This window comes from Takifugu flavidus, chromosome 20 (genome assembly GCF_003711565.1).
Source record: "Takifugu flavidus isolate HTHZ2018 chromosome 20, ASM371156v2, whole genome shotgun sequence".
Lineage (NCBI taxonomy): Eukaryota > Metazoa > Chordata > Actinopteri > Tetraodontiformes > Tetraodontidae > Takifugu > Takifugu flavidus.
In genome coordinates this window covers 5,924,643-5,936,764 of record NC_079539.1, presented here as the reverse complement: position 1 = coordinate 5,936,764, position 12,122 = coordinate 5,924,643, and the positions used below count along the sequence as shown (strand labels likewise).

General features: G+C 46.3%; 1 protein-coding gene, 1 long non-coding RNA gene and 1 pseudogene across 2 annotated transcripts; 2 read left to right on the top strand and 1 right to left on the bottom strand.

The window, feature by feature from the left end:
* Positions 1–1,705: 1,705 nt before the first annotated feature.
* On the bottom strand, positions 1,706–4,853 carry LOC130517689 (uncharacterized; annotated as a pseudogene).
* Positions 4,854–5,834: 981 nt separating this feature from the next.
* LOC130517691 (uncharacterized) lies at positions 5,835–8,027 on the top strand. Its single transcript, XR_008947782.1, has 3 exons — positions 5,835–7,288; positions 7,771–7,917; positions 8,009–8,027. It is a non-coding gene; the product is annotated as an uncharacterized LOC130517691 (long non-coding RNA).
* A 222-nt stretch (positions 8,028–8,249) lies between these two features.
* LOC130517623 (exportin-7-like) lies at positions 8,250–10,575 on the top strand. The gene is made up of 9 exons (XM_057019626.1): positions 8,250–8,253; positions 8,285–8,409; positions 8,508–8,573; positions 8,654–8,758; positions 8,876–9,041; positions 9,109–9,182; positions 9,254–9,373; positions 9,451–9,597; positions 10,202–10,575. Exons 1-9 carry the CDS (start codon positions 8,250–8,252, stop codon positions 10,229–10,231), a joined length of 837 nt encoding a protein of 278 aa, XP_056875606.1. The 3' UTR covers positions 10,232–10,575.
* Positions 10,576–12,122: the final 1,547 nt, after the last annotated feature.

The following is a 12,122-nucleotide window of genomic DNA, read 5'->3' as shown; positions in this document are numbered from 1 at the left end:
GAATAAATCAAACAAAAGCCGTCGAGAAGCAAATAAATGCAGGGACGTGTGACTTTAACCAACGGGATTTGGAAACACACCATGATCAGAATAATGGATGAATAAATAAGCCTTTATAAAGCGGGAGGGCCTGGCTGTTTCTGCTAAAGCGTCGACTTAGCGGCTGGTGTCGCTTTAAGGCTGAAGCTTGAGAGAGCAAATCCAGGAAGGGAGTGGAGGCCGGTGGGAGATCAGCCCGATAAGATCCAGCTTCTCCACCTTTGCTTCTCTAGTTTATGCTGATGTAAGCGTACAGAGTCAGGGTGAGGCTTCGGGTCAGACGGTACATATGAAGGGGAAATGATAAGAGCGGACGGGAATAAACTGGCTTTATAAAATAGGATAAAATATCAACTCTGCTTTCCACCCCTCAGCCAGGAAACACCCAGGAAGCCCCCCCACCCCCCTCCCCCCAGACGACGTCCCTGAAACACAAAGACTTGAGGCATGTTTTCGACGTGGCTTTTTAATACATGAACATGCTGTCAACACATCAGCTTTCAGCTGGGAGGGAAAAAAAGAACCACATTAAAACAAAATGGCAGGATTTGTTTGAAAAGGTTAAAGGTCAAATGTCCCGTTGCGTAGCATTCACAAAATAAGCATTAACCCTTTGATGCACAACATGGGTCAAAAATGAGCCGCATTCATTTTCTATGTGTTTTCAGGCTGGGTGAGTGTTTCTTTGCTGTATTTTTTAAAAATCAATTCATTTTATTATTAAATGTCCCAATTATAATTTTAATGTCTTGTTTTTGATTAGTACAAGGTCAATGCTTCCATTTTCTGTTTATTATTTTAGGAATAAAATAGATTTTGGATTACTACACCACATGGGTAAAAAATGACCCATTTATCCAAGTGTGATTTTGAATTAAATTACTTCAAACTATAACAATAATTTGCTACAAATAATCACGTTAGCAATGCTTTAGGCCAAACAATCATACATTTTATCTTTGAAATGTGTTTATTTGTCACACAAACATGATCCGATTGAAGCCGATTGAAAATTTTTCCCTTTCTGACAAGAAATGGAGCTACTTATTCTTCAAAGTCAAATTAATTACATAATCAATAATTATGCGTTATTATGCGTTATCACATCAAGTTTCTTATTAGGTAATATGATAATTATTGTAAAATAAGACTTAGATGGTTCAGGTCTTCAAATACAATCTTCTCCACAGTGGTAAATACTGTAAATACTGTATGTTACAAAATGTGGGTCTGACCCATGTGGACGTGGGAAAACTTCATGAAGACTGACAAAAGCTATGCTTATTCATAAAGGAAGAACAGAACACTTAATGTGAGGATTTGTGCTACATAAAACAATTAAAAGTTAATGAATAGTTTGATTAATAAATGAGTAAATACATTGATTAGAAACATTCAGCATAGAAACACGTGAAATAACATGGGAAATGGTTACGGGTCATTTTAGACCCATGTTGTGCATTAGAGGGGTAGTGATGTAAAAAGTGTTTTTATTCAAAATGTAAAAAAGAAAAACATACAAGAAGGATTAATTCTGATCAAAAACAAGTTAATTGAGGAATACCTGGAATGCTGAGTAATAAAATTAATTCGGGTCACTTTAGACCCATGTTGTGCATTAAAGGTTAAGACAACATCACTGAAGCTCAGCATTTACCGTGATGAAATTAACATCATTTCTGCTTCTTTTTATCCCCTCCTGCTGTTGCAGCGTAGTTCAGGGCTTTTCTGAGGTTTTTACCTTCCATGCGTTTTTTCATTTCCTTCAGCTTCCTGACCTCCTCTGCAAACTTTTCATCCTGCATCCTCTCGATCAGGAAGTCCAGGTGTTTGAGGGTGAAAATGGAGTCGATGTTCAGGGCGATGCTCTCCAGCCTGGTGATATGCTGGAAGCTTTTCTCCAGCCCCTCGTGTTCCTGTTCCAGAAGTTTCTTCTCCATTTCCTGCTGCATTCGCTGCAAAGTGCTGAAATGTTCCTCCATTCCCTTCACGCCCTCCATGTACTTTTTTTTAATGTCTTCATAGGTCTTTCTGACCTTCCTTGTCTTGGTCACGTAGATCCAATTCATCTTCACGTGATGCTTTCTTTCACACTTATTGGTGCAGACTGTGCAGTGCCCACGACCATCAAACATCTTACAACGAGGACCATCTGGGCTGGTGGAGTTCATGCGGCATTTACGGTGACACGTCTCCTCACACCGCAGGCATGACGTAGCCTCCCTGTAGTACAGCCACAAGAACCCACAGCGTCCACCCTCAATGGGTTCTTTGTCTTTGTAGGGCTCATCCACATCTTCTTCGTAGTTCTCATTCGCCTTCATCTTTTCTTCGCATTTGTTGTATAACGCGTTCTCCTGATCAATCTGTGTCTTATTAAGCTCGATGAACTTGAGTTTATCTTGAATGTTAATGATGCACTCCTTCAGCTGATTTCGCTGCTTTATAACCTCCACGGTTGTCCACAGTGTCTGAGCTTCGGTGACGTTCAGGACCTCCATGAACCGCTTCATTTCATCCTCAGAATCTTCCCAAGCATTCTTCAGATTGCGCATATATCGTCCCGTTCTCTGATCGCTCTGGCAGTTATTGAACACAAAGTGAACGGGCTGGCCCTGCTCATCTTTTGCATACTTGATTTGTGCGTCTGCGAGAGCGGTCAGGGCGTTATCGGGCGGCCTGCCGTCTGAGTGCGTCAGTAGGGCGAACATGTTCTTCTCCATGTTTGCTGCGAACAGAGACGCCACTGAATTAAAGACGTACCCGAGTCGGTCACTCAGTCGATTATCGCTGGCCTTCAGCACCAGACCCACTGCGTTGATCTCGTGAACTCCACCATCAGTGGAGAACCACTCCAGCAGTCTCTCACCAATGCTGTCATCATTTCTGTCATCTCTGTTGTCTCCGTACCCGGGAGTATCGACGAGGGTCAGAGAGAAGGAAGCGTTTTCCCCTCGAACCCAAAGATCTGGTACATGATCACGTCTGACGTCTGACTCTTGGACTGACTCGTCATCTCCTCCTCTACGATGTTGAACCAGACTTCGTCCCCCCACTTCACTCCCATGGCGTAGTTGACCAGGACGTTGATCAGAGCGGACTTCCCTGTTCCTGTCTCACACCCAGAAGCAGGATGGTTTTGTTCAGCCTGTTCACCTTTTTGGTGCCGACAGTCACTGTTTTCAGGCCTTCGGTGATCTTCGTCACCGCGTTCAGCCGGTAGATTTTAGGAGATCCCGACTGGATCAGCTGACTCTTCTTTATGATGGAACTCAGGAAGGTCTCACTGTTCCTGCAGAGGAAGAAGACTCAGAAGACTCAGACAGTTTTGCACCTTAAACAAGCTTCAACCTTTGTGAGCCGGGCTGAGTGTTTGACACATTGAATAAGTCGTTCAATCTGTGTGAATTTGTTTTTCACAACATAATTTACAGTCTCACACACATTTCATACTGGGACATTACTGCTGCCCAAAAATGTGAACGCTCGCTGAACGGTGCCTGTATTCTGTAGCCCCAGAAGTATCCTGGAGAACACGAGCTCATCTTCTGGAACACTGGAAATGAGTTTTGAGCAAAATGATGGAGAAGAATATGCAGAAGAAATGGGGAAGCAGGCCCAGAAGGTAATGAGCCCCAAGTGCTGTTTCCCTTCAGAATCTTTGGTGCCTGACCCAGTGATCTCAGTCTCCAGGTTCTGGTCTGTAGCTCTCTAGCTGAGCCGCAGTCAATCACATCGTTTTCCATTAATTCAAGCAGCTTTTTTTAAAGTACCCTCCTGGTAACAGGTTCACACCTACCGGGTCAGATGTTCTGTTGCTGTTGATTGGTTTTATTTCAGTTTATCTTGTTTTATTTTATTCTATCTTGAGCTTTATTTTCTAGCTTAACCAATGCCTTTATGTTGCTGCTACGTTTAGTTCCTGCTGTGCGTTTATATCTGAAAGACTCTGTAACTTGTTTCTAAAATGTTCACTATGACTAAAGTTGCAGGTTTTTCATGCAGGTGCTCAGTGAAATGGTCTAGGCCACGGTAGGGGTGTGCCACACTTTAATAAAAGCTTCTTCCTGGCATAAATATGCAGTCTATGTAAATTAGATAGGTAGTCGAGCTATCGGTGCTTACTCAGTAGCCATGGCGATGCTGTCTTCTTCAGAGTCCTCGAATCTGAGGAAAATAGAAGTTATTCAGATTAGCGCATGTTTCCTTTGACTCACTGGAACTGGTGGCAGGTTGATGGACAGTTAGGGGAGGGGCCTTGGTTCCCAAGAGTGACCTCCCACCTTTCTGCCCCTCACCAGCAGCTGGAACTTACCTTTACCCGACACACAGGAATCAGCTGCCAGCAGTTATAGTGATCAATAAGAAACAGTTATCCAAATGCTGATTTGAACCACTTATGAATGACTGATATCAGGCACATTATCAAACATTATGACAATACCGACATTTTTCACTTTGTTAAAGATATTCACTGCTCCAATTAATGAACCATGAAGAGTTTCACATTTACTGGACGAAATAAATGCAAGAGAAAGCCGCCTGTGCTCAGCATTTACCGTAATGCCTCGTATACTCAGAGCAAGTGAATTGGAGCGTCCGCTGACTTCACTGCTTCTAACACATTAACTTTGTCTGACATGCCGAATATGATCCGACTTTTGCTTCGGGAACTGGTCCAAAGTGGGATATATACGAGAAAACACCAGATCCTTTACAAATATAAGTAATATATTGGATCTATTTCAACGATTGCAGAATTCAACGTCTGATCGGTTCTTAATTCCTGAAGAGCCTCTGAATATTGGTCAAGGATTCTTACCTGTGGTTTGACAGAGAGAGCTGAAGAGGAGTGACAAGAGGGGGTGGAGGGATGCTTTTAAGGAGGCTGGCAGGAAGCTGGTGCACTTAAAACCACGTGATTTCACAGAAACTCGGACCAGAAATCCACCCAAAATTTATGAAGAGTCAATTATAACTGCGAGTTGTTGTTTTTTTAAATGAAGGAAATAGACTAACAAATGTTGCACGAATCCAAAAATTAATAATATTCCACCATGAACCAACACGTTGCACTTAAGCATTTTTAATTTATAAAATTAACAAATTATTTTTTTCTATTAATTAAAAACCCTTGATCCCTAGCTTTCTATGTTCGATCCCTTTTTGATTTTGATTTTGAAGTGTTTTTTCCCTCAATATCAGGCATCACCCACAGAGACATTATCTAACTTCAAAAGTATGCAATGATAACCAAATATCTAGACCAATATGTGAAACTAAGTGAAATTAACTGCATGGCATGATGCCTTAAATTCACACTCAAAACCAAACGTGTGTCAGTCTCAGCAACAGAAGTGAAATATCTCCCTCTGCTGGCGGCGCAAAAGTTTAGTCAGTATTCTGTTTCTACTCTGCTCACACACATCAACATAGACCTGTGATGGTAGCATCGTTTGATGTGTTTAAAATGACCAATGAATGCAAATTCATTACTATTATTACACCGTTGCGCTAAGTTCCCGGTCTGCACATGTACCCTTCCTTGCACCCCTTTGTAGAAGTTCTCTGTATCAATTGACTGCATCTTATCTGAGAATTTAAAATGTAAAACAGTTTTAAACATTAAAACATATGCGTGTGTGTATTTTGCTTGTTTTGGACGTGTGGTGGAAGCTGCAGTGCGCAGGAGCCACCAGAGGGGGCGCTGTTGCCTCTCCCCATAACCATAAGCGGGGGAGTGAGAGGTGCATGAAATGGAGAAAAATGGCGGATCATGTGCAGGTAAGTGGAGGTTTCATGTTTTGGCATCAGACAATTTATCTACACGCCCGAAAATAAGTTTGAGGGCGATTTCGGTTGCATGCGCCCATCGGGCCCAGCATGTATGCGGCCAGTGTGTGTTTAGGGTGGTTGTGTTGAGGCTGTCGGTGGTAAAAGCGAGGATGTGGCCGCCTGTGTTGACTTGTGGCCTGCTGTCATTGCTGGGGCTGGCTTGTTGCAGTTAGCATTCGCTAGCTGCAAGGATGATTTCGGGTTTAAAACGCCTAAATGAAAATCCCTGGACCCTTCGGTTCTAATCTGAGCCATGCCCTTAGTCTGTGTAGGTAGGACGCGGGGCATCACCCAGTTTAATCGGCGTGTATCTATGAAGTAAACATTAAAACAAATGAGTGGATGACTAGCTGTCAGGCTAACACGAAGTGGTTAAACATCATTTGGCGCCAGCGAGATTCGAGGAATGGCCGGTACTTGCAGTCATGAGCACGAACGCTTACGTTTTCTTCAATGACGTAGCCTAAATGTTGATGATTGTTTGATTTAAGGTCCTGTTTTGGAAAAGGGGCGACCCAATAGCAAGCTAGGCTAACTCTAGCTTTAGCCCCAGACGTCAACTTCTCCCGCCTGGGTCCGTTTGAAAACGTGATACCATCGTTTCCGTTGTTTCTATGGAAAACCCGGTTTCGTGCATCTATTTGCAGTCAGTGTAATTATTTCATACATTGGCTACAGGGGATTTAAAACCGGCGGTGTTTGTGCGCGTAACTAAGCAGTGCTGATTTGTTTAGCTATTCCGTCTCAAGCTAGCTTTGTGGTGTGTTCTGGACACATGTCGGGCAAGTGCAACGAGGCAGAGCAGTGCACATTTAATAAAATGTGTCCGAAAAAAAACCCCGTCTGCGTTGGAATGTTTCTCTTAGCCACCCGACTGGTGTCCTCCATCGCAAGTGTAGTTTAAAAGCCGTATTAATAAACAGTGTTGCATCGAGAGCTTGTCGGAAGCGCCGTTGGCAACGTTAGCTAGCAACGGTTTAATGGGAGGTCGTTTGTGCGTTTTTTTTATGAGGCACCGTAGTGAAACTAAACTCATGCGGTGACTTTAAATTACGTGGACGTTTCCCAACTACCGGGGCGGAGAGGGGCAGCTTTAGCCGGTTGCAGAAGTCCGACGTCCGATGCTGCAGCGCGGAGGAGCCGCAGCATCCAGTTTATTCAAAGCCAGGCTGGTATTAGATTTGTCACATGAGCTCCCAATAAAATACTGTGGACTGATTACAAAACTACTTTAATATCCAAGGCCACGTAATTGCTTATTTATTATTAAGTAGATACACATCTGCATATACTGCCCCCATCAGTGCCAACAGGATGGTGCCTCCCTCTCCACCAACTAGGAATCTCTAAGAACTTTTACACAGCAGAAGATACCAAGCACCGAATAATACAGCGGAGATTGAATTTCCCGGAGGTAATTGTGTCATTTGAGCTGTTCCATCGCTCCCTCACCCTTCAGTTGTTCGGCCCTAATGTATGATTGTTGTTATTTTGACTGCACGGGGGACAGCAGATCCGCCAGCTGCAGAATTTCGTGCCGTGCTCGTTATCTGAGGCCGGCAGAAGCTTTTTTTAACAGTGCGCCGGTCCGCGTGAGGCCACGCCGACTCCGGCTCGCCGCCCCGTCCCAGCCCCGGTGAACGCTATGAAGATTCAGGCCTCCTCTGGTTTTGGTCTCGGGTTTCCCCTGAGGCGTCGCATCCTGAAATTCTGTTCCCCTTGTCGCTGTTTTGAATTTCTCCGAGTCATGCGGTGACTCGGCATTTCCTGTAAATCTCCTCTTTACGTCGGCACAAACGAGGCTGCTTCAGATTTCGGTGGCAGATTTTGCCGCGTTTATCGACCTTACGTCTGCAGCCTGTCGGACACTCAGGTGGACGTCGTGTGTGTTTCCAGGGCCTCGCCCAGCTGGAGATCCTGTGTAAGCAGCTGTACGAGACTACTGACACCGCCGTCCGACACCAGGCGGAGAAAGCCCTGGTGGAGTTCACCAACAGCCCCGACTGTCTCAGCAAGTGTCAGCTGCTGCTGGAGAGAGGCAGCGTGAGTCACCTGTCGTTTCTAGTGCGGCGGCGCCAACGATCGGCGTGGCGTTCCCACATAATGTTGTTGTTTTGTCCTTTCTCCCCGGCAGTCATCGTATTCTCAGCTGCTCGCAGCCACCTGTTTATCCAAACTGGTGTCTCGAACCAGCAACCCTCTTCCCCTCGAGCAACGCATCGACATCCGTGAGTGATCCCTTTTAGATCCCGTAATTGTGTGAACTGACCGCGCCTCCCCGCCGTCCCTGTTTCTGAGGTGTCACGTGACCCCTGGCCTCTCTATTATTGAGCCGCGGCCTCTTTTGTTTGTTTGTTTGTTTGTTTCAGGGAACTATGTGCTGAACTATCTGGCAACGCGGCCGAATTAGCGGCGTTCGTGACGCAGGCGCTGATCCAGCTGTACGCCAGGATCACCAAACTGGGCTGGTTCGACTGTCAGAAAGATGACTACGTGTTCCGAAACGTCATCGCCGACGTCACCCGCTTCCTCCAGGTGTGTGTGTGTGAGCGTGTGTGTGTTGTGTGTGCGTGCGAGCCACACAGCGGCGCCGATATCCGGTCTTTTACGATGAATCCGCTCCGTGTTCGCAGGACAGCGTGGAACATTGCATCATCGGGGTCACGATCCTGTCCCAGCTGACCAACGAGATCAACCAGGTTCGCGGCGACCCGCGGTGACAGTTTGTGCGCGCGCGTGTGAAAATCGTGATTCAACGTGCGCTGTTTCGTCCCAACAGGCCGACACGACGCACCCACTGACGAAACACAGGAAGATCGCCTCGTCGTTCCGAGACTCCTCCCTCTTCGACATCTTCACGCTGTCCTGTAACCTCCTCAAGCAGGTGCCCGAGCTCCCTCTAACACGACGGAGAGACGGTCGCGGCTCTCATCGGGGGGGTCTCTACCCCCCCTTGAGGGCTGCGATCCAGCCCAGTTTGTAACGAATGGTCTTTTTCAAGGCTTCGGGGAAGAACCTGAACCTGAACGACGAATCCCAGCACGGCCTGCTGATGCAGCTGCTCAAGCTCAGCTACAACTGCCTCAACTACGACTTCATAGGAACTTCCACAGACGAGTCGTCGGACGACCTGTGCACCGTGCAGATCCCCACCTCCTGGAGATCAGGTAGAACGGGAGCGGGGGGGTGGAGGTGGCACAGGAACACGGACTAAACCTGATCTTTCTCTTGCAGCGTTCCTTGATTCCTCCACTCTGCAACTCTTTTTCAATCTGTATCATTCCATCCCGCCGTCCCTTTCCCCGCTGGTACGTTTGCTCTCTCGCCGCGACAGATTCGCCGCGTCTTCGCCGAGACTCACTGCCGTGTTTGTGCTCAGGTGTTATCCTGTCTGGTCCAGATCGCCTCCGTCAGGAGGTCCCTTTTCAACAATGCAGAACGAGCCAAGTTCCTTTCGCATCTTGTGGACGGAGTCAAGCGGATACTAGCGAACCCACAGGTGTGCGTCTGTCCCGCCGCGCGCCTCGTTGCTTAGCGCTGTAGCTGATGATGTCACCGGTTTTGTCCGCACGGCAGTGTTTGCCGGATCCCAACAACTACCACGAGTTCTGCCGTCTGCTTGCGAGGCTGAAAAGCAACTACCAGCTCGGGGAGCTGGTCAAAGTGGAGAACTACCCCGAGGTTATTCGCCTCATAGCTAACTTCACCGTCACCAGTCTGCAGGTGAGTGCTGGCTCGCAGGCTAAACGCTGCTGCCAGAAGCGTTGGCGTGCTCGTTCTCGACCATCTGAGCTTCTCAAGACGAAGCGTGCAAGGATGGGCTCGGCGACTTCTGACGCAGGTTCTTTCTGCATCGGTGAAATGCATTGTGGGATGCCTCTCACCTCTGATAGGCATCAGACTCCAAAAATAGCCCGTGGATGAGAAGGTGAGAAGCTCTGCCATCCGGGAGGAGCTCGGAGTAGAGAGTCGCTGATGCCGTGGACATCACCGTGCAGGAGGGTATGAGACGCAATCTGTGCTAGCTGGACACATTTCTTCGCGGGACTGACGGGGTTTTCGTCCGTAGGTCGCTTGACGTGGCTGGCAAACAAAAAAAAGGCAGCGAACGATCTGCCAGTTTGCCTGTCGTTATCACGCCTCTGGATATAAAATTTACACACAGTTTCTTCTATAATCTGTACATATTATTGCCAATTTCACCTGGAATGCAGCAAATCTGCTAGAGAATCAACCAAATTGCCTCGTCTGCGGGAATGCTGCTGTCTTATTTCACGTTCTGTTATATTTAGCTGCCGGTTTTCATTCCACAAACCCCTGTTTGCAGGTGGTGGAAGAGAGTTTCAGCCTCTTTTGACATGATCTCAAAGAAATCAAGAAACCGAGGAATGGGCCGAGCCGGGATTTTAAAGATAAGGATGGGTGTAAATCGCCCGTCTTTGATTTTTCTTCTCTAACTTTCTAACGCTCTTCTCTTTGGATTGACAGAACAAACACACACACTTCTGAATTCACTCCACACTGCAGATAGCAGGACGCTCAATACGTCCGCAGCGCTCCACCGGTGGGTCAGAAAACACACATCACAAAAGCCTCAGGGAGATAATGTTGTTTCTATTAGCCCAGCGCATGTTGACACAGAGGGACCCCGGAGACGTCCAGTCCGCCTTACTTTGTAACCACGCTGCAGCACCGGAGGTGCACAGACTACAGTGATTTACATGGCTAATGATGGACGTGTGTGCAGAGCCTCAACAGCAGCCATGACAAGCACACTGTTGCACTTGCTCATCTGCATGTTACCCTCAGTGCTGTTTCAGCAAGATCCAGGGAAAAAACTTAGAAGATCACGGTAAATATGCAAAAATTCCAGCAGAATACCGAGTAAGGTGTTGTTGTGATTGTATGGTCAGGACTGCACCCGGAATCACCATTATAAACCCACAATTTAAAAAATATTGTTAGATTATAATTATTATTAAAACTAGCTTATTTAGAAAAAATATGACCAGAAGAGATTCAGTGTAATGTAAGGTATGTTTTAAAGCTCTGGAACTGTTAAATGTGTGTAATATTACCTTTTACCTAGCATTTAAAGTGACCTTCAGGTTGCTTTTTATGGGGTCAACCCAAAATATTAACAAGTTCACGGAATAACAAAGGGAAACTGCAGGCTTGCATGCATGTGTGCGGCCATAAAACAATGCAAGCACACAGGCTCCCGTCGCTGTATGCACTGAAACGCCAGTGGGATTTCCAGTCAGGAAAAGCCTGAAAGGACACACAGGGATATTTACTCGTCACGTGAACGCTGCGGGCAGAAATGTAAAGTGACAGATGTTACAACAGCGTGAAGAAAACAACAAGACCAATGTGCGGTGTAAAGATAACACAAACTCAATGTGAATTATTAATAACTCTCCCAACAAGATGCTTCCCACATGAGGGAGGAAAGGTACAAATCAGCGATGGTTAGTGAAGAGCTAACTGGATTTACTTTTAATCATCATAATAATTAACACAAAATTTTACACTCTTGATTGAGGTGCAGGAATGATGTCTTTTTTGTCCTTTAGCATCAAAAGTAGTGTATAGTGTTGTGTATCATCATGTTCCTCTCCCAACATGGGGTCATGAACGTGGACGTTTTAAGGGACTGGAGGATGGACCGGGACAGGACAGAGGACGTACACGAGGGAGCTTATTTCCTGTCCACGTGTGTCACCAACCCATCGATCCTCCTGCGCTCGACAATCTCACACTGGCTGATGGAGAGAAGGCGCGCACCACCTGTGGCCCGGGTGCCCTCGACCCCCCCCATCTGTTCACGGGTGCAGCTCATGTGTTGCTCATCATTTCCGTCTCCTCGCCTCCATCTCCCTCCTCTATTTACTCTCCATCTTCTCTCAGACACCTACAGTATTTGGTTTAATAATAGCCTTCCTCTCTCATTCCGCACGTCTTCTTTAAATATCCACCCCCCTCTCTTTTCGCACACCTTCTCATCCCTCTTGGTCCTCTAACCCTTTAATTTCCACTGGAGAATAAAACAAGGGGCTTCCTTGTTTTATTCACATGAAGAAACTCAGATGACATGCCTCCTCCTTGTGCTTGCGGGCAAACAGTCCTGCTGTGAGCCTCATTTCTAGTTCCAAAAAAAAAAATAACCTAGCAGGTGTATTGGCATTAATACCTGCAGACGCGCGAACAAACATAGCCCGCAGTAATAATCTAACAGTGGTGAATTT

Coding starts and splice junctions, on each gene's coding strand:
- LOC130517623 (XM_057019626.1), top strand. Junction 9,042..9,108: donor CCCCACCTCCTGGAGATCAG/GTAGAACGGGAG, acceptor TTTCTCTTGCAG/CGTTCCTTGATTCCTCCACT. Junction 9,598..10,201: donor TCACCGTCACCAGTCTGCAG/GTGAGTGCTGGC, acceptor CCCTGTTTGCAG/GTGGTGGAAGAGAGTTTCAG.